This window comes from Thamnophis sirtalis, unplaced genomic scaffold (assembly GCF_051295495.1).
Source record: "Thamnophis sirtalis isolate CommonGarterSnake01/CBP01778 unplaced genomic scaffold, rThaSir2_p1.2 scaffold_8, whole genome shotgun sequence".
NCBI classification, from domain to species: domain Eukaryota; kingdom Metazoa; phylum Chordata; class Lepidosauria; order Squamata; family Natricidae; genus Thamnophis; species Thamnophis sirtalis.
In genome coordinates, this window is record NW_028261388.1 from 49,112,842 (window position 1) to 49,140,382 (window position 27,541).

General features: G+C 34.0%; 2 protein-coding genes across 6 annotated transcripts; one reads left to right on the forward strand and one right to left on the reverse strand.

Annotated features, from left to right (window-relative positions):
* Positions 1-5,750, reverse strand: RWDD2B (RWD domain containing 2B). Of its 4 annotated transcripts, none has more exons than XM_014072995.2 (5): positions 5,596-5,750; positions 2,759-2,987; positions 2,597-2,664; positions 874-1,236; positions 1-350 (listed from the first exon to the last, which is right to left on the reverse strand). In XM_014072995.2, the coding sequence occupies exons 2-5, from the start codon at positions 2,963-2,965 to the stop codon at positions 116-118; spliced, it is 873 nt and encodes a 290-aa protein (XP_013928470.1). In that variant the 5' UTR covers positions 2,966-2,987; positions 5,596-5,750; the 3' UTR covers positions 1-115. The 4 variants fall into 4 exon arrangements, with proteins under 4 accessions (XP_013928470.1, XP_013928469.1, XP_087577695.1 ...); XM_014072994.2 differs by lacking the exon at positions 5,596-5,750 and adding an exon at positions 5,436-5,589; XM_087721569.1 differs by lacking the exon at positions 5,596-5,750 and adding an exon at positions 3,229-5,422.
* USP16 (ubiquitin specific peptidase 16) lies at positions 5,712-27,226 on the forward strand. 2 transcript variants are annotated; one of them, XM_087721566.1, is made up of 18 exons: positions 5,712-5,852; positions 7,146-7,238; positions 7,761-7,939; positions 8,321-8,424; positions 8,869-8,972; positions 11,875-12,059; positions 12,901-12,996; positions 16,103-16,233; positions 17,113-17,200; positions 18,917-18,992; positions 20,478-20,569; positions 21,133-21,189; positions 21,810-21,974; positions 22,333-23,008; positions 23,915-24,009; positions 24,383-24,469; positions 25,890-26,040; positions 26,151-27,226. In XM_087721566.1, exons 2-18 carry the CDS (start codon positions 7,178-7,180, stop codon positions 26,273-26,275), a joined length of 2,472 nt encoding a protein of 823 aa, XP_087577692.1. In that variant the 5' UTR covers positions 5,712-5,852; positions 7,146-7,177; the 3' UTR covers positions 26,276-27,226. The 2 variants fall into 2 exon arrangements, 1 of the variants encoding a protein (XP_087577692.1); XR_015697500.1 differs by lacking the exons at positions 23,915-24,009; positions 26,151-27,226 and having other exon boundaries at positions 25,890-25,952.
* Positions 27,227-27,541: the final 315 nt, after the last annotated feature.

Here is a 27,541-nt window from a genome sequence, read left to right on the forward strand (position 1 = left end):
TTTTAATTCCATTGATTTATTTTTCAAGTATAATATAATTATGTTCTTTCAATAAAATAAAAGGAAAAAAACCTACATCCTTAGTTTATATCCTTAATGCTTTTCCCACCTTAACTTATTGTCCTTCAACTCCAAAATAGAGTTGAAATATTTCACCACAACTTTTGTCAATTAAAAAATGATACAATTGTCCCAAATCCATGTGATTCCCCCTAGCACCATGTGCATCAAATATTTTTTCTTCAAAAATCAAAAACTTCTTTTCTTTCTCCATTTCAACTTCAGTTCCTTCTATGGAAATGTCTTCTCTGTGACGGATTAAAATTCTCTGCCATGTTAATCTTCTTATTCTAAACACAATGAGAATATTATAAATTGTCAAAGCACAGGAAGTATAGGTTACAATTACCGTAGTAATGATTTCCCATTGAAATCAAGATGATGATCACTGGGATAACAGTTCATAGGAGAAAATATTATTCCCGCTATTATAAGCCTTATGTACACAAGGAAATATGTCTTCTATTCCACTCCCACACTGAAAACTGCTCTCCTTAATAACTGCTTTTAAACTCCCAATATCTCTGCTTTCGGAAAAGCATCCAAGAATTTTAAAATTAATTTCATGTTTACTGTTACTTTTGTATTCTGTATTATTATAACTGCCTTGAGTTAGGCAACTTACAAATTGAATGAATAAAAAAGTAAATATGTCCACTAATTTAAAGAGAAAAAATATTTTTCCAATCCAATCTCTTATCTTCGTAAGGAAATATTCCACCCTGCTAAACAGAATCTTCTCTCCAATGCAAATAAATATAAGATATTTTTTCCGAGTCAGAAGCCTTTGTTACTTAAGAGAAAAAATGTTACCTTGCCCAAAATTCTTCACACTTCTTTTGTGGTCCTTCTACACAAATGATGCCTGGTTTCCCAGGCATGCTGAATCCAGAAAGAGAGAGTTCCTTAGACCAATCAATTATATTTTTTCTTTTCTGTTTGTTATAAATATGATGACTATAAATCCAGAGTCTAGTGAGAATACATTCTGATTTCTGAAAATCTGATTTCTCAACAGTAGACAGTAAGGGTCCTTTGTTGATATACATGGCAGTATGGTCTTTAACCCATTCTCTTGCATTTAATATGCAAACATCACCAGCACAATGTTTCTTCAAGTAAGTAATGAGTTCTGCATTCATCTGAACTTGCTGTGATCGGCTTAACATTGGAGATCTAAAAAAAGGGCATCATTTACAGATAAAGTAAAAAAAATCTGTTTTCATATAAAGCAAGACTTGTTCTCAATTATACTTAACTGTTTTATGTTGACAGTAACAGATTACATGTAGATTACAAGTGTTCATTTAATCATAACAAATGCAGCAAGAAATGTTATAGCCAAAGAGTAAAGAATGATCTAATTGCCCACAGGTGCCCACTAATTAAAAGTCAGTTTGCCAACTGAAGTCAAAGGCATTCAAAAACTTATTTAACTATATTTCACAGTATCCCAGACAACAGGAAGAAATATATTAAATGCCTAATCAAAAACCATGGTAAAAATATGGCTCAATTCAGGAAGGTCTAAAATAGGTCAATCACGATCAACTGGGGCATAGCTCATAACATTTACTTGTTTGTTAACTTATATGCTCGCCCTGTCACTGATAAGGCAACTCAGGTGTAAAATATATACACACACATATATACTGTACGTATATATGTATGTATGTGTATGTATGCATATATGTATATGTGTGTATTCACACGTGTATGTATGTATGTGTGTATGTGTGTGTGTGTGTTTTCGTAGATTTTCATGGGGGTAGGTATGCTGGTCTTGTTGTATTCAGGTCTTTTCCCATGTAAGTTTGAGATTGTCTTGGCAACGTTTCAAACATCAACTCCATCTACCAATCAGGATGCAACTACACAGCCAATCAACCCACTTACAGCAACAAAGCCAGCACTCCACACACCCCCACCAAGATTTATAGAAAGATAGCAGCTCCGACAACGCTTCATTTGCACAGGCACGAAGCCGAAAACACCAGCCTGAAGATGGCAAGTGGGACCTCGCCGAAATGTTGCCAAGACAATCTCAATCTTACACAGGAAAAGACCCGAATACGACAAGACCAGCATATATATACCTATACCATTTATAGCATATATAACAAGAGTGCAATCTTTTACTGTTTCCCAAAAGATAAAAAGGTGGGAACCAACCTAACTTCAGTGGTTAATCACTAAGGGTTAGTTTCCAATGCAGCCTTTTCTGAATAGATCATGTAACGTAAGCTGAAGAAAATGGTCCTGATGATTGCAAGGGTCGAAGTCATATATTTATTAACAAAATCAAATTAATTAAATATATGCATTTCATGTTTAGTATAAAGAATTAGTTCCACAAAATCCATTAGATTTATATCGTACTTTTCAGATCATATGAACTTAACAACATATATTTCTTGAGATTTTATTATGTAACTTAGATCACTCTTATTTACCAATATGAGAATTATAGTATCCTATTAAAATTATACTGCATTTCATATTTCAGCCTACTCATCCTGTATGTATCAAAATGTACCTTATGGTGATTTCTGGAAGAATAGTTGGATATTTTAATGGGAAAGCACAGCACAAAGTAAGTGGTACCTAGAAAGAAGTTTTTTTTAAGTTAAAAAATAAATTCTTTAAATTCTACTAGCAATCAATTTGTGAACTTTTCTTTTATTTATGAATACATTACCTTATTTTCATCAGGAGTTTCTACATCTAAATATAAGATGAATTGTATTTTCGAAGATGGTACATCTAAAGTACATTTTCCAACATACTCTTTCAGTTCTGCTAAAGCCAACTGATCAGTCACCTTAAAGTCATCTTCATTAGGAAACATACTAGAAAGTAAATCTAATTCAGAAAGTTGTAGTTCAGCTTCTTCCAAATTGCTCATTTTTGGTGTATTAATGTAATTCCTATAAAGATATAAAGAAAATGTTGAGTACACTTTTAAATTCTTAAAAACAACTATGGAGTCAAACATTTTCAGTTCCTAAATGGTATACTATAATTGTATAGCTTCAAGATGATGACACAATCTATTAGGAAAAAAATATTTACAGTATTCTTAATAATGAACAAATTTCCTATTGCTTTCCTATTGCTGGAAGATCAGAATCTAGTTCATTATATAAAATAAGTTCTGAATGTGTATACCTTGTAACTGGTGGAGAGGAACAGTATGTTGGCTTTCAAGATAATCTCTAGATTAAAGTTCCCATCCTGCAAAGAATAGTGACCCTGATTGTTTGGGCTTTTCTTACATTTGGGGCATTTGGCCCAAAGTGTATTAAACTAATTAGCATTATGTGTAACATTACTGTGTTTCCCTGAAAATAAAACAGGGTCGTATTTTCTTTTGACCCCTGAAATAAGCACTTGGCCTTATTTTCAGGGAGGTCTTATTATTTTTGAGGTGCAGGAGGCAGCGAGCGTGGTCACTTCATGGCTTTTGCTGTGTTGCAATATTTTCGGGGGAGGGCTTATTTTAGCACATGCACTCAAAAGCCCGATTAGGCTTATTATCTGGGGAGGACTTATTTTGGGGGAAATAGGGTAGCGGGGAATGCTGTGTAGCACAGATGCAACCAAATCTGTATTTTCATTATCTTATTGAAAGATATTATGCCGAAGCCCTGATTGACCAAAGCCATGATGGGTAATAGAAGTTATCAGGTTATCTGATGAAAATCTGGCATATTAAAAATTGAGACTGAGGAAAAGTAAATAGTCAAGAATATGAATCAATAAATAGAAAAAATGGATATGCTATACATTTGTGAAAACAATAGACAAGAGCATTACGTAAGTCCTGATATTGTTGCGGAGAAAATTGCAAGTAGTTTACAAATTACAATTTCTTCATGTTTATTTTTATCCCACCTTTATTATTTTTAGAAATAATTCAAGGCAGAGAATATGGTTAGGTTAGGTTAGGTTAGGTTTATTTAGCTTGTATGCCGCCCTACTCCCGAGAGACTCAGGGCGGCTAACAATAAGAAGGGAAGGGGGTACAAAAATAAAAACAATAATTAAAAATTCAGCAACAGTCATAACATCGAATGGGGCTGGATAATTCAACAGCCCCAGGCCTGCCGGAACAGCCAAAAGCTAAAGTACATATAACTAACTCTCCTTCCTATTTTTCTAACAATAATTCTGGGTGGTAGCTTGTATTGAGAGTGTGACTGGGCAAAAGTCACCCAACTGATTTTCATTCCTAAAGTGGGACTAAAACTCACTAGTGCCATAGTTTCTTGCCAGTGCCTTAGCTACTAGACCAAACAAGTAATTGCACATTCAATCTAGGGAATGGTGATAATATAATGACTTTGGGGGGAAATTATGTAGCATTCTACTACAAAGGTAGAGAGACATACAGTGAATAGTGTTGAACTACTGAACTGTTAGTTTATTGCTATTTTTTATCTTTTTTCTTAATTTCTTTAGCTTACTGTTTTAACAGCTTAAAGTTATAATGTTTAATAAAATTAAATTGCTTTTCCCAAAAGGAAATAGAACTATTGTTATGTGCAGATGTAGAAACCCATTGTTTTTAGCAGTATTAAGTTCCAGATCAGGATGTACAATCTCATTCGGGGCTTCACTTACTACTTAGAGTACATGAATTCATGAACATGTTTAAGTATGCTTTGAAAGTTGACCTCTTTCCGTAATATATGAAACAGTAGAGGCAGAAAAAAAGTGAATTATTGATACAAATATGACCAAATATGAGCACATGTTCTCCTGAAGGTTGGAATTTAGAACTGGTAAGATAAAATGTGAAATCACAATGCAAACAACTTGGTCAAAATATATTTTCCCTTCCTATGCCAACGAAGCAGCACTCAGCAGGAGTAGCAAAATCAAGATATTAACTTTTCTTTTTCTGAACACTATTAACTCTAACGAAGATATTTTTACAAGTTAACCTTTAAGTCTTTTTTACAATTATTTTATATACTAACAAATATAAAACACATTAAACGATGAAGAAGTCGATACAGAGCTTATTTCCTAAATACAGTAAGCCTGACGATGAAGCTCTGCAATATAGTAATTGTTAATATCGAAAGCTGGAGTGAGAATCAGCCCAATTTAGATTGCAAGCCAAATTCCTACATAGGAAAAACCATCAACTTCTACCTTCATAGCCCAAATGTAAACACAAAACTGCTTGCAAACCACTGTGTCTGCTACATTACATGGGAACACACGGCTTTTCTAAAAACACAGAAATACTAGTTTTAATGAAATGTCACTATTCTGGTTTTAGATGTTCTTTTTTTTATATTAAAGACGGAGATGAGGGAGCCTAGTTTGCTTCCACTGGAAAACGGAAAACGAAAAACGCCACACACCACCGCTCGATCGCAAGCCCCTGCGCTTAAAATCCTGCTTTTTGTCGCGTTGTTCCCATTTTTGCTACGCCGCGTCATCAGCTGGAGAGCGACGACTCCCCGCTGACTACACACTTCCGCCACCGCCGCCTTGCCTTATATTTTCGTCGAGACTTCTTACCCAACAGCCAACGGACCGGAAGTTTTGCCGAATAAAGGAGCCTCTCCGGAGCCAGCGCTCTATGTCACTAATATTGGACAGGATTGCCCGAGAGTCGTAAATCTCCACTGGCGTCGCAGGGATGTGTCGTAAAATATTTAAATTCGGGAAGTTTCTTCTCGAGGCGCAGTGACAGGAGATGTTTTCCAACTCGCTGCGTGGAACTTTTTTTTTTCCCCTCAGCGGCCCCTTGAACTTCTGTCTCTAACTCGCAGAAGGTAAGAATTGCTTCACTATTCGTTTCTGCTGTTGTCAGTAAAGGGCGAATAGGCGGGCTGAGAAAAACTTGAAGTGGCCAATCAAAGGCCGGCTGGATTGCTTCACTTGCGGCTCGTTCGGGCAGAAATGGCTGAAGCCGGTTGCCCGCAGCGTTTCTGGTGCCATATTTGTTTTCCTGACAGAATTTGTGCTGGCATTTGGCATTTCCAGCTGTTTCTCTGTCTCCGCCCTTTGACTGAGGCAGGTGTAGGCTGAGAGAAAGAAAAGTTGCCAACCACTGCAAAAGACTGGACATTATATTTGAAAGTGCAGCAATTCAGTAATTTTGCTTGTCAATCCAAGAGCTGAGAGCTTGGTCGGACGTGCCCTTTAAATTATTATCAACTGATTTTTGCTCTTTTTAATTAATGCTCAACAGGCAAATGCTAGCTTTTTCCTGGCATGGAGCAATTAATTGAATATTTCAGGTTGTTCTTGAAAACGCAGAAAATTAGCCCATTTAAAGAACTATTACCCCTATTTAAGAATAATGGGTTTGGGGTTTCGTTGTTTTTTTTTATCTTTTCATTTTGCAAGCATAAGAAAAATGAAGTATGTCCAGAGATACGCAAACAGCAGTGTTTAATGTTACGTTTTCACTTTATAAAGTGTTTTGTCAAATGCTTTCGACTCATATCTTCATATTAGTCAAGTATGAGAAACCTAAAATTCACTAGTAAAAGAAGCAGCTATTTAATTTTCTAAGCTGTTGAAAAAATGAATAAAAGCCAGATTGAATTAAAGAACTTCCCTGGGAAAAAAGAAATTCATAAAACAATTGGCTAAAGTAGGATAGGGTGGAGTTATTGTCCTTGAATGATCTTTATGGAAGTACAATTACATTTGCAAATTTGTGTATCATTGATAAGGTTTATTAATTTTCCCAGAGTTAAACAATCTTTAGCTCTGAATTAAATATGTTGAGATTGTAGCTTGATCCCATTCAATATACACAAAATTATATTTTCTTTAAACTCTATTGCTGAATTTAAAATTCTCTTTGCTTAATCACAAAGATTAGTATTTAAAAGCTACAATGGAGACATTATTAAAATAATGGAATATTTTCTAAAACAGTTTGTCACAATTTGCTTTGAACAGATATATATATAAAATATTTAGTTCCATTGATAAACACAATAGAAAGGAAGCAGAAATGTAAATTTCATCATTTCTTGTATATAATATAATAAATTAGTTGCTATTTACAGGTTTTAAAATTTTATTGGAAAATAATCTGTTTTCTTTTATAGTTTGATGTGAAATTAAAGCCTGTATTGCTCTAATGGGAAAGAAGCGAACAAAAGGAAAAAATATTCCTGCAGATGTCTCACCAGATGTACTGGGTATGCATAACATATACAGATAATTTGTTTAAGTTACACTGCTATGGAGAACAGTAAGATTTTACTCCTTAGCAAAATGCTTAATGTGGCCTTGAAGATGTTTATCCAATTAAGGTTCAACTTCTATAAAGTGAAACAGTATTTATGGGTAAGCATGTTTATCTTAGTCCATATATAAGGCATAAGCCCATATTTATGGGTAAACATGTTTATCTTAGTCCATATGTTTAGGTAATCTAGTTTTCATCAAATTAAAATCCAGGAACTACTTTTCAGATAAGTACTGTAGCTAAGAGCCATTGACAAACCAGATCACAAAATGAATGGATCAGATTTCTGAAACGGATTTACTTTTTCTTCTCTATGTGTATATGTGTATGTGTATATGTATAGGGTAGTCCATTTCTCAGAGGTTTGGTACTGACAACCAACTGATCTTTGGCCATATCTTATGGACTCTAAATAATATATATTTAAAGGCCCTTTAATGTTGATTCTTATTCTGTGTAAAATTTCTCACAGGACCAACATGCAAGCACCTTCGCAAAGGATTGGAACAAGGTCTTCTCAAAAAAGTGTTGCAGACTGTGGACTTGAATTCCTGTCAGGATTGCCAGATAGATGACAATAAGACAGATGAAAAATCTGATAGTGCAGAAGACAAGCCATCAATATGGTTATGTTTAAAATGTGGCCATAGGGTATGTCCCAGTTACTATTACTATCAATGGAAAATATATTGCAAATGTTTTAAATTGGGATTTCATTTTACTCCTGCTGAGGAAAATAATAAAACCCAAAAAATTGTGTCACACAATCACATCCGAGCATCGCAATACATCCTCTACATGAGAGAAAATTTAAGCATAGCTTCTTTCTGTAAATTGGAATGCACAATTATTTCCAGATCCAAAAGAAAGAAAACAGTAAATGAACAAACACATAAATTTGTACTGTCATTCAGCCAGTATTTTATGACACCTCTTAGGGCAGATGCAATTATTTCTGAATGTTTCCCTTAGCTGTCCAAATCACATTGTATATGAATGCTAAAATTTCATGTTTGTGATGTTACATTACAGGGTTGTGGCAGAAATTCTCAAGAGCAACATGCCTTAAAACACTATGAAACACCAAGATCAGAACCTCACTGTTTGGTTCTTAATGTGGAAAACTGGTGTGTCTGGTAAGTTTTATCAATATAAAAAATAACAATTTATTTTTATTATTCAATTGTATCCCACCTTTGCTATTTTTGTAAATAACTCAAGGCAACAAACATGCTCACTATACCTTCCTATTCCTGTTTTCAACTCCTGTTTTCACAACAATAACCCTGGGAGATGGCTTAGGCTGAGAGAGAGAGTAACTGGCCCAAAATCACCCAGCTGGCTTTCATGGTTAAGGCAGGACTTGAACTCACAGTTTCTTGCTTTTTAGCCTGATGCCTTAACCACTAGACTAATGGTAAATATTTAGCACAAAATAGAATGAGGTATTTTTCTAAGGACTGTTAAAGTAATATATTTGCATTTCAAAAATGTGTAAATTATGTTCTACTACATATTGTTCTAGTTTGATGTAAACCAATATATTAATTGTGCATTTCTGGACTCTTTAATCAAACTAGGTGCTACTTATGTGATGAGGAAATACAATATAGTTCATCTACTCGACTGGGCCAGCTTGTGGATTTTATTAGAAAACAAACTTGTGTGAACATTGCAAATACAGGTCAGTTCCCTTTAAGGTGTACTAGTTGCATTATTCTCAAGGGAAACTGTCATCAAGAGTCAACACAAACTTGAGAAGATATAATCATTCACTTACACCAAGTGATATTGGGAGTACTAAACTGATTTTTAAAATGTACATTTAAAAATGTATATTAACATGTTAGAGGAAATCAGGAATTCTGTAGTCTTCAGTGACTGAAGGGAAAGGAACTAGAGAAAATTTGGACTAATACTTGCATTTAAATTTGTAGCAACTACTCTAAGGTTGAAATTGAATTGTACAGGTGAAACTTGAAAAATTAGAATATTGTGCAAAAGTTCATTTATTTCAGTAATGCAACTTAAAAGGTGAAACTAATATATGAGATAGACTCATTACATGCAAAGCAAGATAGTTCAAGCCATGATTTGTCATAATTGTGATGATTATGGCTTACAGCTCATGAAAACCCCAAATCCACAATCTCAGAAAATTAGAATATTGTGAAAAGATGCAATATTCTAGGCTCAAAGTGTCCCACTCTAATCAGCTAATTAAGCCATAACACCTGCAAAGGGTTCCTGAACCTTTAAATGGTCTCTCAGTCTGGTTCAGTAGAATCACAATCATGAAAGACTGCTGACCTGACAGTTGTGCAGAAAACCATCATTGACACCCTCCATAAAGAGGGAAAGCCTCAAAAGGTAATTACAAAATAAGTTGCATGTTCCCAAAGTGCTGTATCAAAGCACATTAATAGAAAGTTATATGGAAGGGGAAAGTGTGGAAGAAAAAGGTGCACAAGCAGCAGGGATGACCGCAGCCTGGAGAGGATTGTCAGGAAAAGGCTATTCAAAAGTGTTGGGGACTTTCACAAGGAGTGGACTGAGGAGTCAGTGCATCAAGAGCCACCATACATAGATGGATCCTGGACATCGCCTTCAAATGTCATATTCCTCGTGTCAAGCCGCTCCTGAACAACAAACAATGTCAGAAGCGTCTTACCTGGGCTAAAGAAAAACAGACCTGGTCTGTTGCTCAGTGGTCCAAGGTCCTCTTTTCTGATGAGAGCAACTTTTACATCTCATTTGGAAACCAAGGACCCAGAGCATGGAGGAAGAATGGAGAGGCACACACTGCAAGATGCTTGAAGTCCAGTGTAAAGTTTCCACAGTCTGTGTTGATTTGGGAGCCATGTCATCTGCTGGTGTTGGTCCACTGTGCTTCATTAAGTCCAGGGTCAATGCATCCGTCCACCAGGAGATTTTGGAGCACTTCATGCTTCCTTCCACAGACTAGCTTTATGGGGATGCTGACTTCATTTTCCAGCAGGACTTGGCACCTGCCCACACTGCCAAAAGCACCAAAACCTGGTTCAATGACCGTGGGATTACTGTGCTTGATTGGCCAGCAAACTTGCCTGACCTGAACCCCATAGAGAATATATGGGGCATTGCCAAGAGAAAGATGAGAGACATGAGACCGAACAATGCAGAAGAGCTGAAGGCCACTATTGAAGCATCCTGGTCTTCCATAACACCTCAGCAGTGCCACAGGCTGATAGCTTCCATGCCACACCGCATTGAGGCAGTAATTGCTGCAAAAGGGGCCCAAACCAATTACTGAGTACATATGCATGCTTATACTTTTCAGAGGTCCAATATTGTTCTATGTAGAATCCTTGTTTTATTGATTGCATGTAATATTCTAATTTTCTGAGGTTGTGGATTTGGGGTTTTCATGAGCTGTAAGCCATAATTATCACAATTATGACAAATCATGGCTTGAACTATTTTGCTTTGCATGTAATAAGTCTATCTCATATACTAGTTTCACCTTTTAAGTTGCATTACTGAAATAAATGAACTTTTGCACGATATTCTAATTTTTCGAGTTTCACCTGTAAGTATTAGTATCCCTTATTCTATATATTCTACATTTGAAAGTCCCATACATTTCTTGCCTTCAAAAATTATATTTGTTGACTCAAGACAAATTTGTGGGGGGGTGCCTTTGAAATTCTGTTGACTCCAAACAATTGCCCGGACTAGTCTGTGCAGTTTTCTTGGCAAGACTTTGGAAATGGTTTGGCAGTGCTTCCTTTCTTGTGGCTGAGCAGGAGTGACTAGCTCCAAGTCACCCAAATAGCTTCTTTCCAAAAGCATAATTAGAACTCACAGTTTTCCAGTTTCTAGCCTTGTGTCTATATCACTACACCAAATTGTCTCTCTTGTAATATTGGCTTATGTTTATTTTTACTCTCGTGGTCTTGTTTTAATCTATTTTAAGTTTTGTAGAGTTTCAATTGCTGGTTTTATTCGCCACCATCCATAGTCACTTTTTGGAGTCATAAATTTGACAAATAATTACTGTAAATACTACAATTCTCTTTTTTCACATTTCATTCTCTGACTCAGATTCTTAAAACAATGGGACAGGCTATAAGTGTTTGACATACTTTCTTTTTAAATAGCATCGTTGGGATGTCAGATTGTTTTTACTAGCATGCAGGAAATGTCCGTTGTTACTATCACTTATTCATAATGCTATAGGACAAAATCTGTAATATAAATGTATACAGTATTAAAGTAATATACTAAAGATTTTAAAATAATTAAAATGTCTTAGGCTGGTACTGTTAATTGAAACTTGATGGACTTATTTAAAGAGCCTGTTTTTTCTGTGTTAGCTATACGGCTGAAAGTTAAATGTATCGGCTTTGATTAGCTATCTATGAATCCAACAACTTAGCCTATTTTACGAATAAATCAATTGTTTGAGGGCTAACTTGATGAAAGTATATGTTTTATAGTACTTGTTTTTGCTTTAAATAACATTTGCAATTGCTCTACTTTATCCTTGAGATGCTGAACATTTTTATTGCTTTTTATTTATTGTATTTTTAAAAAATATTTTTTAGCTTCTAAAAATGAAGAAAAACCTTTGGAAAACAAAAAACTTAAAGACCACAAAAATGAGGAAGAAAAGGAGAAGAAAGAAATCTTGTTCAAAGACAATAAAAATCAATTAAATGGCAATTCAGAAATGACGGTGAAAGGTCTTAGCAACCTAGGAAATACATGTTTTTTTAATGCGGTTTTGCAGGTGTGATATAAATTAATCAACTTCTCAGAACTTTATTGTGTCATACCTTATGATTGTACTGGAAAAAATACAATAGTAAGATATTGCTACTTACTAGCGTTTTTTACTAATTTTGATGTGGAAATCCTTAAAATTGCATTTCAGTTTCTTTTCCATTTTAATTTTGGGAGCCCTTTTAATATCAGCATATAGGAGAGCTTTATTTGTGTGTGTTAAGAGTGCTGGGTGTTCATAAATTTATAGAGGTTTGAGAAACAACATGTAATGTTTATTGGGTCATCTTTCATTTAATTCTATTTTAAATGTATATCCCATTTTATATATAAAACCTGATAATTTGTATATCTCATAAGTCTTGTCACAAACTTTTATTCCAATCTTTATTTAAATGCAATCCAGAATTAATTTTCCAACTTTTTTTTTTCTGGGGTCATTAAGTGAATACCATGGACATTCAATGGGATAGTTTTTTTGCCAGAAGCCCGCTAAAAACGGAAAATTGCAGTCATGTGTCCACAGAACACTGCGATTGGCCATTAAGCTGATCCAATTAACATGCAATTGTGCTTAGTATATTTATGATATTTACCATAAAGCAACTATTCTATGGCTGCTGTAATTTTCAATAGTCATAAAGCAACCTTTGAAAGTCATAAGTCAAAGACTATCAGTAGAATCATTTGTAAAAGCAATGTGGAAACATTATGATGAGCAAGACATTTTTTCAGCCAATTCTATTACATTTACATAATAAATTATTGTGTCATAGCCTTTTGAATATAAATAAAAGATATATCTTTTGAGTTTTTAAATTTGCAAACAATTCATTTTTTTCTCATAGAATCTATCACAAACATCAGTTCTGAGAGAGTTGCTGAAAGAAGTAAAAATGCCTGATTCAACAATTACACTTAAACCACCAGAATTCTCAATAATGGTATGTAAGTTGGTGTTTGAAATGTATTAAAACTAATTATGGATATATTTAAATTCACTAAGCAAATGTATTTCATATATAGTTTTTAAAGACAGAAAATAATCAGGATGTTGATTCTTTGATCTTATTCGAGCACTGTACTGATTTGCATTGTTTATGTGAACAAAGACTTATGTCTCTCACTCATTCTTTAAAATGGGTGAGGAGAGACTAAAAATGTTGAATAACAGGATCTTTTTATTATATATAAGTCCAGAGAAAGCGCCCTGAAGTTGGCTTTTTGAAGCTGGCTTTTCCTTTTTAGGCAAAGTAAACTATAATTTATCTCTTTGCCTGTCAAAAACATTAAGTTCTTAGGGGTGGGAAGAGAAATGGTACAGGGCTATAACACATGTAACTGCATATGCTTTATTTTCTCTGACACGAAGTTGTAATGTCAAGCCAGTACAGTACTTTAAATTGTACCAGAAAGTAACATTAAACTTAGTTAACTTAAATATTAAAATACCTGATAATCATAAAGAGAATCCAGTGTAAATGAGGAGAGAGCTTGGAGTTTTTCTTAATCCTTTTTTGTGTTCAGCCCATTATTCCTACAAAAATGTATGCTTTTTTTTCTTTGGAGAGTCAGATTGGCTTTTTCAGCTTACATCAGAAGAAACAATAATTTATCAAACTAATACTCACACAATTCCCAATAACTTTGGGAGGCTCACAACAATCAATGGAATTACAAAAAAATTAGTAAAAGATGGTAGGTGGACACATCAGATAGAATGAAGCAAGCGTTCTCACTCTCTCTCACCAAAGGCCTAGGTTAAAAACCAGGTCTTCACTGTTCTGAATTGTAGGTGTGGGAGGCATCTAGTTCTCGGAGAACCTCATTCCAAAGGGCAGAAGTTGCTACAGAGAAGGTGCATTTCCAGAAGACCAATAGATGACATTATTTAATCAAGTCCGTCAACGCTGCAATATTGAAATGACCAGGAATAGCCTTTTTTTTCCGGCGACAGAAACGCAGCTAATGAAGCTGCTGAACTTGGGACAGTTCCAGAACGGGAAGAAAGAGGAAAGAGAAAGTGTGTCGAATTGGTGAGGAAATTTTATTATTAGAGGAAGAAACTACCCAAGAAAAAAAATTAAGTTAAGATTGAAAACAGAAGACTGTAAGCGGTGAGATTGATCTGCATTGAACTTAGTGTGTTATCCAGTTTCTGGTTGTTGTTTTTTACGGATGGAACTTTTACAGGGGCTCCCTATTTTTTAAACTGAATGGATTAATTCTTTCTTCTTCTTTTTTCACTTTTGCTTACACCTATAGATTAAAATTCTCCTCCTTTTTTTATAATGCTTGATTGGATTGATTGGATTGTTTTTGATCTCCATTTAAGGGTTTTTTTCTTTCTTAAGCTTGGAATATAAAGAAGAAAATAAAAAGGATTATAAAGAGGGTTGTAACAACAGGAGGAAAAGCAGTTACACTGCCACTTAGAGGCTGGAGGTTGGATACATTGTTTTTTCTTCTTTTTCTTTGATCACTTGAGATTCAGTTTGTTTAGTGACAGTGATAATAGGAAGAGCACAAGTTGTTTATACAGGTGCCTTTTGGAAGTTCTATCACTAGCTATTGGAAGGAAGACAACATTTTGATTTGAAAGATAATAAATGAACCTGTTTGAAGTTTATTAAAATAGCCTTGAACCTTATAGTGGCAATGTCTGCAAAATTGAAAGAATGGCTCAGCAGGAAAAAGAAACTGTAACATTGCAAATGATTATGTTTGAAATTCAAAATCTATTAGTTGTGAAAGAGAGATCAGAGAATATGGAATACAAAACAGAAAAATCTGATGGAGAAACTGAGGATGTTTACCAAATGAAGAAAGAGGAGGACAGAGTTCAAAAGATGAAAGAAAAAAATGAGCAAAGAGATAAGAAAACTGTGGATACTGACAGCAAAGTGAGTGTGGTTGGTAATGGCAAGAGTGGAATATGGAAAGGGGAGGTGGATGGATTGGAACTCTACCCCAGACTTCAAAGCACAGAAGAAGAAAAGAGAGAAAAATTGACGGAAATAAGGAGAAAAAACTTGATAGAAGCACTAGTGATAACCAAAAAATGAACTGATGGAAAGGAACATCATGTTTCCAAGGGAGGTTTATACAAGATTTACTAAGAAAGTAACTAGAAAATTAATGCTACAAATGGCAAGAGATATAAGACCGTACTATTGCTAGAGGGATACAGATTGATACAATGAAAATGTATAATAAAAATTAAGCTAAATTTAGTTTGCTAATAGTATGTATAAAATGAAGCGACAATAGCTATAGTTAAATAATGATTAATAATGTTAACAATACATATAGATATATTAATTTGATAATATGAAATTTTATATAAACACATGGAGATTATGAGAGGTTTAAAAGCTTTATCTAGAATATGTTATAAAGATGTATTGTGATTCGATGACCTTAGGATGATTTAATGGAATGTTATCATATAATCCTATTCTAGATTTTGAATATGATATATAAAAGGACGTAAAAACAATAATAGTTAAGTTAAGGTTGAGATATAATAATTGTGATATACATGAATATAGGTGAATTTAAAATATGTGATTTGATATGAAAAGCAGGTGGTGACTATGGAAGAGATGCATGGAAATACTGTAAGCAGCTGACACACTTTCTACAATTTGTAATGGAAGATGGGTTTTTTATTTTTATGTTTGTTTGTCCTTGTTCAAAAACAAATAAAAATGGGGGGGGGGTATTTTTTTTTTTAAAAAGAAGAAGACGGAAGTGCTAACTCACCCAACATCAAAGGTGGAATATTCCCGGATCTGAGTGGCCCAAATTCCCAGACCGACCCAGTCTTGTTAGGACTCAGTTGGAGACATTGATTCCCTGTCCAAATCCATGCAGACAAACTTGACAGCCTTAGTTAGCTAGACCAAGGTCAGAATATATAACTAGGTATCAGCAGCATGTGGATGACACCAAATCCTAAATATAAATGCATAAACCCCAAACAAAAGCAGCATAAATGAATGCCTAAATATGCATGAATTTATAATATTCTCTTTATATTGCCTTTAGGAACCTTTGGTAGTAATGCTTGATTCTCCAAGACCTCTAACACTAGCAATGTGCCAGTTTCTGGCAGAAATGCAAGAGACAAAAAAAGGATCTGTGACCCCTAGAGAACTTTTCTCTCAGATTTGTAAAAAGTGAGTGGTTTATTTATAAAATTGTAAAAGTACAGTTTCAGCAGATATATTTTGTGTAATTTTATATCTATTTAATTTTAAACTGATCAGAATACAAAACTAGTATTTACATTTTTATTATCTATATATTTATATATTTATCATTTATTAGAGCAGATCCAAATGAGAGAGAAAGATTTGGATCAGATTAAAAGAGTTAGCAGATCATTTTATTTATTTATTTTATTTACAATTAGCTTAAACCAATATTTGAATCTAATTCAACATCAGTTTCTTATCCAATTATAAGAATGGACTGGGACCTTAAATTTTGGGGAAGTATTACATACTAAGCCAGCATGTCCATTTAAGAGAGATATCTGTATGTAGAATGTATTATAGTTTATACTCAACGTCTTAGTCATAATTGTATTATATTGTTTTGATAATATGCTAATTTATTTAAAGTGTTATAACTAACTGATCAGCTAAATATTGAAGTTAAATTATCAGTTTATACATATATACACACACACCACACACCTTTTTCAGACATTCAAGGTGACAATTTACTTATAAATATACAGTATAAAGGTTTTTGTATTGTATGCATTTAATAAGGAATTAATGCAGCATTTTAGAAAGATATGCATAAAATTATATTGTGAATCTCTTTTTAAGCAATATTTTTCTGACAGTCAGATTATATCAGGAATAGTACAATGAAATAATCTGTTTCATAATTTCAACAATATTTGTTCTTATAACACCTGATTTACAACCTGCCCTCCATTGTTTGGAAATATTAAGTTAATGTGCAATTTTTCTGTACCATTTTTTGCTTTTTGTAATATTTATACAGCATTGCACTTTCCTTAATCTGTGTATATTTTACAATAGAGCAACACGATTCAAAGGATATCAGCAGCAGGACAGCCAAGAGTTGCTTAGATATCTATTGGATGGGATGAGAACTGAAGAAATCCAAGTAAATATTTCATGATGAATCATTATTGTAATTTTATCCTGAAAGACACATTCTTCTTTATATACAAAAAAGATTAATGAGCATGAAACTCAATTATTTCTGAAAATCAGCTGACAAAATCTATATATTAAGTAACTTAAGTCTTCTTTAAAAAATGGATATGAGCTAGGTTTCAATTTTGTACATATTTAGTGGATCTGTGATTCATGTTGGCTAAACACAATTTTTGTCATTCTAATTAAGAAGAATGCTTATTGAACTTTTATGTACAATATAAGCAATACGCTAAATTTAGCAATAGCAGTTAGACTTATATACCGCTTCATAGGGCTTTCAGCCCTCTCTAAGCGGTTTACAGAGTCAGCATATTGCCCCCACAGTCTGGGTCCTCATTTCACCCACCTCAGAAGGATGGAAGGCTGAGTCAACCTTGAGCCGGTGAGACTTGAACCGCCAAACTGCAGATAGCAGTCAGCTGAAGTGGCCTGCAGTACTGCACTCTAACCACTGCGCCACCTCGGCTCTACTAAATTTAATGGAATATTCCCTTAATCATTCACAAGAAGGACTACCATAAGCCATTGGTCCTCTAACCATAAGAAAGTTATATATTTCCCCCAAATCTGGTTTGTACAAAAATATGAGAAAATATTTTGATGACTTTATTCATTTTTATTCCCCATCCAGCTCCTTTAAATCTTCCCCAGAAAATTGGAGAAGCTTCAAACTTGTTACAAGTATAGAATAGAAAATGTGGAATATCATTTTTGTTTATTTATTTTGCAGATACACACTAATACTAAAGCTAATATTTTCTATTGAGTAATAAACTTATCTATGAACAGGGACATGCAGTCACTAGAGGCAAGGGAGGCGGGGCCTCACCAGTCTCCTCAGGGAAAGGAAAGGATTTTAAATAATTTTCTTAAAATAATTAAAGCCAGGGTAGTTGCTACCAAATTTCAAGTCACAGTGGCTTGGTGTCTGCTCTCAGTATTAACTAGGAGGAGGCCAGAGAACTAGGGGCCTCTTTTGCATAAGGAAGTTTTCGCCTTTTAAGAGTTAAGCAAGGGTTAACAAGCAAAGAATTCCTTATGCAAATGAGGCACGTATTCTCTCGCCTCCTGTAGAGGGCATTTTTAGAGGCTTTTTAGAGTTCTCTGGGAGCAACTAGCTCAGTCTGACAGAGCTCTGGCTTTTCAAGAGGGGAGGGCAGGGCAGGGAGAAGCAGAGTTGAAATCGTCTCTGAAACAGCTGGAAAAGGTGTGGGGGAGGAGGGGGGAGGAATTCAAAAAGTTTGACCAGAAGGCAGCAGGGGAAGGTGGGGTATGGCAGAGGAGCTGCTTTCAAGCCTTTGGAAAATATATCCAATCCAACTTCTGTGTTTGTGTTTGAGAGTGAGTGAATGAGAGAGGGATAGAAGTTCTCTGTGTGCGTGTGTCTGTTTGAGAGAGGGGGGAGGGAGGGAGAGAGGGAGGAAGGAGGGGGGGAGAAGAAAAAGAATGGGAAAACTTATTTTGCATGGGGGGGGAAATGCTGTCGCTTTAAATCGGAACTGAGCATGCCTGGCTGTGGAATTCTGGGAGTTGAAGTCCACAAGTCTAAAAAGTGCCTCACCAGGGCTAAAGCTGACCGCACGTCACTGTCTATGAATAGTATTTCTCTTCAACAAATACAATTGTTGCACTAAAAATACTTCATTATATTTATTTCTAGAGAACAAGTGCTGCAATTTTTAAGGCACTGAATAATTCTGACAAAGAAAACGAAGAGTTGAAAAAAGAGGTTAAAGGTAAGTCAGCCCAATCTTATCACCATTTGCATATTTTAAGTGGAATCTTTCACTTTTGTGGATGAAATGAACTTGTCTTTCCTTGAATAAGAGATGTTTTAAAAATTGATATCCATTTAAATAATAGTATAATAATGTAAAGAGTTCTATTAGTTAATATTCAGCTAGCGTAATTTAGGGTTAAACTTCTCTCCCAGCAATACTTTGTTACGTTTAGCTTCCATATACACTTGTCTATAGATTATCTGATTTGATTTTAGCATTTATGTTATGTGTTGGTATACTTGCAAATTTTGAATTCTTCCCTTGAACTTAATGTCTGCAAGAAAGACATAAAGTTGCAAAGTTAATTAATCTACAACAGTGGTTCCCAAACTTGGCAACTTTAAGACTTGTGGACTTCAACTCCCAGAATTCTCCAGCCAGCTCTGCTCTGAATTCTGGGAGTTGAAGTCCACAAGTCTTAAAGTTGCCAAGTTTGGGAACCACTGATCTACAATATGAAGTCTGTCAATTGTTGTTATGTTTGTTTTTTGTTTGTTTCATTTGATTAAATGGAAACTGAAGCTTGTATATATGTATACAAGTAGACTTTTAGCCCAACAGTTGGTACTGGCAAGTCTGTTACTAAGCAAAGTAGTCACTAAGTGGGAAATCTCTGAGTATAACTATGCTTTCCTTTTCACACTCCACTGCCTTTTGGAATGTCCACCCCAGGGATTTTGAAACTAAAACTGACAAGACTAATCAGTTTCACACCTTCAGCTTTTGTTGGCTTCCTAATCACTTCCTTGCCCTTCCAGTGTGGAAGGGATTATGAGAGAGGACACAGGCATAGAAAATGAGGGACACACATCAAAAGCAGTGCACTAGCATTGGCAGTCATGAGCCAGCTAGGTGTATTCTCCATTGTATGCCTCTCTGTTCTTCAAGTGGGAAGGCAAGAAAAACAACAGGCAATGAGTACTGACTGTAATGGTAATCACATGATAGGGACAACACTGTGGTAACTTGAAAAAGTTGTTGAATGAGGCAATTGGTAAATAAGCACTAGCTGTATTTGATTATCTTAAGATAATTAGATCTCTAGATTTCCTCACATTAATTCTAGGTTTTGTTGTTTTTCTTAAGCAACAGCTACTCTGCTTTTGAATTTTTTTTTGGATACAACCAAATCATTGGACTCTCTGAAGTATCTCTGGACATTGGAAAAACAGGAATATAGGAGCATCCTACAGATATGTTGGACTATAGACTTTTATGACTTGGCAATATGGCAAAGATACTGTAAACCAAATTGAGCACAAATTGAGAAGAAAATTTTATTAGAGGCTATTTACTCTGTTCATTTTTTTCAAATATAAAATTCTTACATTCACTTTTCTGTATAGATACACATCTATTTTTTCTACCAGTGTAGCAGTGTAATCATTGGTTAAATGAAGATTAAAATGTATATTGTTGGTATCTTATCTTTTATTTTAGAATATGAAAAGAAAAAGCTAATGCATAGTTTTGTGGACCGCATTTTTGGTGGCGAATTAACAAGTACAATCATGTGTGAAGAGTGTCAAACAGTAAGTGATTTTATATATATAATTATAATATATATGTATTATGTGTGTGTGTGTGTGTGTGTTATGCATGCATGCATTTATGTGTATATAAATGGGGGGGGGCAGTAATACTAGCTAATGTCACTACCAGGGATCTTCTCAAAATATCTGCTTCTGACAGGGTGCAACATTGTTCTACACTATAAAGTGATTTGGTGTGATTGTGTTAATAAAGACTAAACGACGTTTGTGTGAATCTAGGCAATCATGGCTTATTCAACACAAATAATGCAAATCATAAATATATCAGTGTCATAAAATTCTGCCCAGGCATAATTTTAAAAAGCTCAGAAGTTATAGTAGTTGCTATGTAGGACTTTGCCATGACTAACAGGAGCAAAATAAAGTAAAATATGCAAATGTAGTATAGTCTCTTTAAAAAGAGTGCAAATGCATATTTTCAAATTATTAAAGTATATGTAAAGTGAAATTATGTTTTATATACCCTGTTATATATATATATATATTCTAGTCTCTGGAAACATTGTACACATTTTTTTTCTTTTTGTAAATGTTCGTTTCAGGTTTCTTTGGTACACGAACCATTTCTTGATTTGTCACTCCCCGTCTTAAATGATCAGGTAAGTAAAAAAAAAGTTTACTTTCAGACGATAAAATTCAGAGTTTGTTACCAAGATACTGAAAGCATGGGGAAATGACCAATTTTCTGCATGTCAAATAGTCAAGTGCAGTATTGAAAGAGTACTTTTGTCTGTTCTTTGAGTAGCCAACACATTATAAATGAACTTGAGAAAAATATATGGAAACAAATATTTTAAGATTTCATTGTTTTGAAGGATATTCTGCAGTTCTTAAAGAGTGGCTGCTGACTTTTTCTTTCCACTAAAGAAAAAGCTTTGTGCGTTAAGTAATTTGAGAATCTTCAAACTTCAGAAGTTGTTTTCTCTTTTCTCCTGCTACAGTAACTGCTGTAAGAGGAATTCCCAAACTTTGATATTCAATGCTTATTTTCATTAATGGATGAAAAGTATTTGTAAAACTGGTTTAAAAAGTGAGCATGTCTTTTGTGTGTAGATTTTGATGGATTAAAAAAAACTCAAACCACACTGAGCAATAATCAAAAGAATATTGGGTATTTTTTCTGTATTCCTTTTAATAACAGCCAGAACTCTATGTTAAAATATATAGTAGAATTGGCTTTGTACCCTCTCTAATCTATCTATAATTATCTTTTTTTAAGAAAAATAGCAAGAAAAATAATGTTAAAAAATCACAGCAAAAAGAAATTGACAGTTGTGAAGAAAACATGGAAAATGAATGTTATGTGAAAGAAAGAGATGAAATTCCTGTTACAAGTAAGCATCTACAGAAAAAGACAAAGAAAATGGCCAGAAAACAAGCAAAGGTTAGTAATCGTAAGGATAGGAAAGTATAAAACCATGCCTTAAAGAGGGTTTATAAATGGAGCTGAAATGTTGCTTAGCATTTTCCTCAGTTATATTCTAATTTATATATTCACTAAAGAAGTGACAAATTCATATTTGAATGTTATTTATATACAATGTGTTATAGCTTTTCTGAGAAATATGAAGTCCATTTGATGCAACCATATTGCTTGTAACTCATGTTAATTCTGTTTATAATTCATACATTAGTTCAATTTATTCCAATTTTAAAGACAATAATAGTGCTTATATATCTTCAGGATACATTACGAGTTAATTATTCTTTTGAAATTATTTTTAATGTATTTTATTTGGCAGAACCAACGCCATCAGCAGAAATTTCAGGAGAAAGTTATTCATCTAACAGATAGTGATGTCACTGAAAAAACTGAAGCTGATCATGATTGTAATAAACAAGCAATAGAAAGTAACTCTGACATAAGGTGTCTGAAACCAGAAGAGGAAGAGTCATTAAACACATGTGAAGAGCATTGTGTGGATAAAAAATGTGTAGATGAGCCAGAAAGTACAGTTCAAGTACAGATCACAGAAAAACATGTTGAAAATGCAGACAGTTGCGATCAAGAGGCAAATAATGAAGTCAATTTGGATGTTTCTATAAAAGAGTTTGTTCCCGCTACAGAGTGTGTCAATAAGTTTAATGATTTGCATCTTAAGGAAGATAAGGATGAAGAAGATGATATTATCAGTGACTTCAGCAAATTATTCCTGGAGGAGGAAGAGCCGAGTGATGATACAGATAGTTTGCATGAATTTTATGGTTTTGAAACACAAACATATGAAGTAGTAAATGAAGATCCAGAAACAGCATTTTGTACTCTTGCAGACAGGGATACTGTAAACATGGAAGAAAATTCAATTATTCATTGCTTGAATCAGTTTACTCATACTGAGAAACTTTGTGAAAACAACAAATTGCTTTGTGAAGTGTGCACCCGGAATCAACTTTGTGGAATCAAGACAAATAAAATAAGTATGTTAAAATTGTTTTTAATCAATTTATTGAATTATTCAAAATTCAATACTAAATTCATTTTTCTTATCAAGACATTGAATAAGACTAATTTCTTGTTTTAATGGAACTGGATAGGAAGTATTTATATGTATGACCATTTTATAAAGGGATAAAAAGTTACTGTCTCATTGTCATAAGTATCCCTAAAGAAAAACATTGCTGGTTTGAAGTGAATATGACTTGAATATAACTTTGAAAACCCCAAGGACTGTATGGCAAGACTGAGTGGAATTCATTGTTTAGATATTTATGACAATATCTTTAGTTGGAATAAGTGGAGTCCCAGCAGCACAGGTAGAATTGTTAATACTATGAGGATATATCTTTATGTTTTTGCCAAGTTTTTCAAAAAAAAAATAACATTCTGAATAATAAGTGCACAATATTTTTGAATTTTGTATGCCCTGTATCTGTATAATGAAGCAAACAAAATCTAGAACCTAAGCAAATTTCTGAGAGGTATATTTAAATTTGAGAAAAGCAATAACTGAAGAAATCAAAGATGGCTTTCTGCTTTCCGATCTGTGCCTGATAATATATCTTTATTTATTGTAAGCTATGAAAATATTTACATACTATTTTGAACCTATTTTGAAATTATAAGCAAAATCCTAAATTATCATAAATGCCAAAGAAAATGACAGAAACTTAGCAAATGATTCAGTCTTGGTAAATTTTCTCTGGATTTTATAAAACATGAGCATTCGCTTTTTCCTTCTTATAGAAATAATTGAGGCTAAATGTTCAGGTGTATAATGCTGGAAATTCAAAATTATGAGATTTCATACATAGTAAACCTAAACAATTGCATAAGAGGTAATATTACTGAATATTAAGTCATTTGTTTTTCCTTTTTTTTTCCAGATGCCAAGAAATATGTATACACTAATGCCAAAAAACAAATGCTTATTTCTCTCGCTCCTCCAATTTTAACCCTCCATTTAAAAAGATTTCAACAGGTATAATTAATGACTTAAGTTCAATTATCTTAGTTTAATGCCGCTTGTAGGAAGCGATTAAGAGAAGCATCAATATATTGGACATTCTTGTTTATTGCCATATGACATTTGAGCCTTAAAATAACTTAAATTTATTACTAGAGCTTTTGCCTTTAAGAATAAGGTGGGTTCTTTTCCTAATTTTCTAGGATATTTACTTCTGTAGTTTTATGTTGGGTAGGCAGTTGAGTGATCTCCAGGTGCTTGGGATTACAAATTCCACAGAACCTTGACATTATCAATACAGGCCAGAAAAACTGGGTGTTACCTTCTGGACTGTATAAGCTTATTGCTGAGCTTTGGTTTTATTTTGCATTTTCTGGTTCTTTTCAAGGCTGGATATAATCTCCAAAAAGTAAACAAGCACATATCGTTTCCTGAAGTTATGGATTTGGCTCCTTTCTGCTCAACTAAGTGCAAGGTAAATAATAAAGTACTCTTATGTTATTTCCATTATTAATTTGACAGCTATATTGTTACAGTTCACAGCAGGTAACAAAGCAGCTGAGTGGATAAGTCCTGTTTAGCATTTGATTAGGAGACTGATATACAATGTTCCCTTAACTTATATGTCAGAAAGGTGGAAGGCAGGCAGAGGTTTTCTTTAAAGTTCAAGATGTTCCGATTCCTCAGAGGTGTATAGTTGTATGCAAACTGATTTGATCAAAAGCGTCCGATCCTTACATGGAATTGTAACTGTAGGCTGACTTCCAGAACTAGTAAAAATTGTGATATCAGATTAATAAACTTTACTTTTATTTCTAAAAATGTTAACATCACTCTTGACAATTTTGACAGGCCATTTGCCTAAATGTATGTGATTCTGACTTCAGTTATAGCCAGTTTGGTCTAATAGTTCAGATGATGGGCTAGAAAGCAGCAGCCACCTTAGCAGAGTGACTTTGTGCACAACCCATCTCTCAGGGTTATTATGGGCAAAATGAAAGAAGGAAGATGTTAGATATGTTCATCACCTAGAGGTATTTGTAAAAATAATAAAAGCAGTATACAAATAATTTCAACAAATAAGGCAATAGACCAGAAATCATACTAATCTTCAGATTTTGATAAAACAACTCAACAGTGAGATGAGGGTACCTAAATTGGAGAAATCTCAGTGGTAACACCAGATTTGAAACAGAAAGTTCTAGTGAAGAGGTAGAACAGACTGTTAACAGATAAGGAATAGAGAAAAATATGTATTGTATAAGATTACTTGAACAGAGGGAGGAAAAGGCAAAAAAAGTATTTGATCTTAAAACAGAAACAATGAAAAACATTTAGATATTTACCATCTTTTTTTTTTTATAAATAACTCAAGGTGGCATTCCTTCCTACTTTTCTCCAAAACAACTCAGAGGTGGTTTGGGCTGAGTAATTAGCTCAGTCACCCAGCCAGCTTTTATGCTTCAAATGGGACTAGATCTTGCAGTCTCCTGTTCTGGATCACTTATTTCCTTTTAAGTACATCACCCATGTTCATTATATTATTCACCTTTGTATCTTACTTAGTCATAATTGTTTTTACTTACTGATCTCAAAATGAATATGCTTAATATTCTTTTGCACTCAGCAATACTAGGCTTGCTTTTGTTTGTTTTTTACTAAAATATACAACTTTTAAAGAAACTAAAGTGCAAATGTCTATGGAGATTCTCAGTCATCCAGGTCATGGTTGTCCAAAGGTGCTTTTTAAAGTGGCAACTGGACTTCTTCAAAGAAAAAAAAATAAGTCCAGTTGACTCTTGAAAAAGTACCTTTGGACAAACTAAAGTGCAACTTTTTATTTTTTGCTGGCAAGCAACAAGGCTACTTCAATACTCTTGATGTTCCTTTTACAGAACGTAAGAGAGGGGACTTCAGAAGTATTGTACTCGTTATATGGTATTGTGGAACATAGTGGGACTATGAGATCTGGTCATTATACTGCTTATGTGAAGACAAGTACCACCAGCCAACTTTCTGATCTTGTCAATGACAAAATTCAACAAAGTAAGTAGAAAGAATTTACTCTGGAAAAATATTTTGAAATTAAATTCCTATGAAACAAGTGGAAAACTAATAAGGAAAATTTCCTCTTTTTTTTTTTTTTTTAAATTCAGCTTCAGAATCTGAGTCACCCAGAAGACAATGGTTTCATATTAGTGACACTCATGTGCAAGCAGTATCCCTATCCAAGGTCCTGAAGTCACAAGCATATCTTCTCTTCTATGAAAGAATATTGTAAACTGGAAAAATTCCAACGTAGGAAAACTTCACCAAATGTTTATCATGTTCAGTTTATTGTACTTAAATCTGAATTTAAACATAACCTGAATTAATATGATAGAGGGCATGTTCTTTGTTCCATAAACTCAGACAATTATTCTCAATTTTTTAAAAAAAATCCTTAAAAATGCAATAACATAGAAGTCTATTATTATTACTGTGAGAAAAATTGAGCTAACAAATAGTTTGAAAGTTTACTATCAATTTATTTTCATAAGTTATGATAGGTAAGGTGCCCTGCAGAACACAATTCAGGAATGTCAAATTATATTTGACTACCCTATTTGAAAAGCTAAAACACGGTTTACCCCTTGTCTTTTGCAAGGCCCCCTTGTCTTGTCCTTTGTCTTTTACCCCTTGTCTTTTGCAACCCATCGTCTTTTCCGAGGCAGAGGGCCCCAGTCTCCCAGCCTTTCACAAATGTCTATAAAGACCTGGCTCTGCCATCTTCCTTGGCCCTGACAGAGCAGTAGCTGTGGCTGGTTAGTGCCGTGAAGGTCCTCCCACCTTTTGATTAGCTTTTCATGTTGAATTTTACTATTTTGCCTCTATTAATTTTTATACTCGGTTGTTTAACATTTTATTTGTATACCACCAAGAGTGCCTCTGTGAGGGAAATGGACTGTTTGTAAATTTCATAAATGAGAAAATAAACAAATGTTCTCGTATATAAATACAGCACACATGCTTCTTGTAATATAATGGGAATCATTTCTTCATATTGCAGTTGCCATGATTTTTTAAATTAAAAATGCAGTTCAAATCTACTTCCTGATTTTATGTAATACATAATGTAATCAGCCATTCTAAGTCTCGTGCATAAAAAAAGGTTCATGAATTATTTTGTATTTAATAAAAGATTAAGTATTAGAGCTATGTAAAATAGTAAAAATACCACCTTGACTACAAATATGTACGAAAGACTTATTTTCAAATTGCTAAGACAGCTACATTTTTTACAGCTTTGTGTACTTGTTTAAGTTGTACCTGGATCACATGCACATTTCTTGCAAAAGATTCATCTGCTTCTACAGGTGAAAAATAGATTCCTCATTGTGGTCGTATGCACTGAAAAACATCTATTTTGAACACTTTGAACAGTTCTATTATATTCTTCAATGGTCTGATGGTACAGTACTGAAAAGTAGCAAGTACCTTGTGTAGGACTATTTACGGTAGTAGCAATACTAAATAAAGTCCTACACAAGATACACTTTTATACCTG

Coding starts and splice junctions, on each gene's coding strand:
- RWDD2B (XM_087721568.1), bottom strand. CDS start 3,055: ATGTTTGACTCCATAGTTGTTTTTAAGAATTTAAAAGTGTACTCAACA. Junction 1,237..2,596: donor CTTCCAGAAATCACCATAAG/GTACATTTTGAT, acceptor CCCTTTTTTTAG/ATCTCCAATGTTAAGCCGAT. Junction 351..873: donor TGTGAAGAATTTTGGGCAAG/GTAACATTTTTT, acceptor CATTGTGTTTAG/AATAAGAAGATTAACATGGC.
- USP16 (XM_087721566.1), top strand. CDS start 7,178: ATGGGAAAGAAGCGAACAAAAGGAAAAAATATTCCTGCAGATGTCTCA. Junction 23,009..23,914: donor AATCAAGACAAATAAAATAA/GTATGTTAAAAT, acceptor TTTTTTTTCCAG/ATGCCAAGAAATATGTATAC. Junction 24,010..24,382: donor ATTTAAAAAGATTTCAACAG/GTATAATTAATG, acceptor GTTCTTTTCAAG/GCTGGATATAATCTCCAAAA.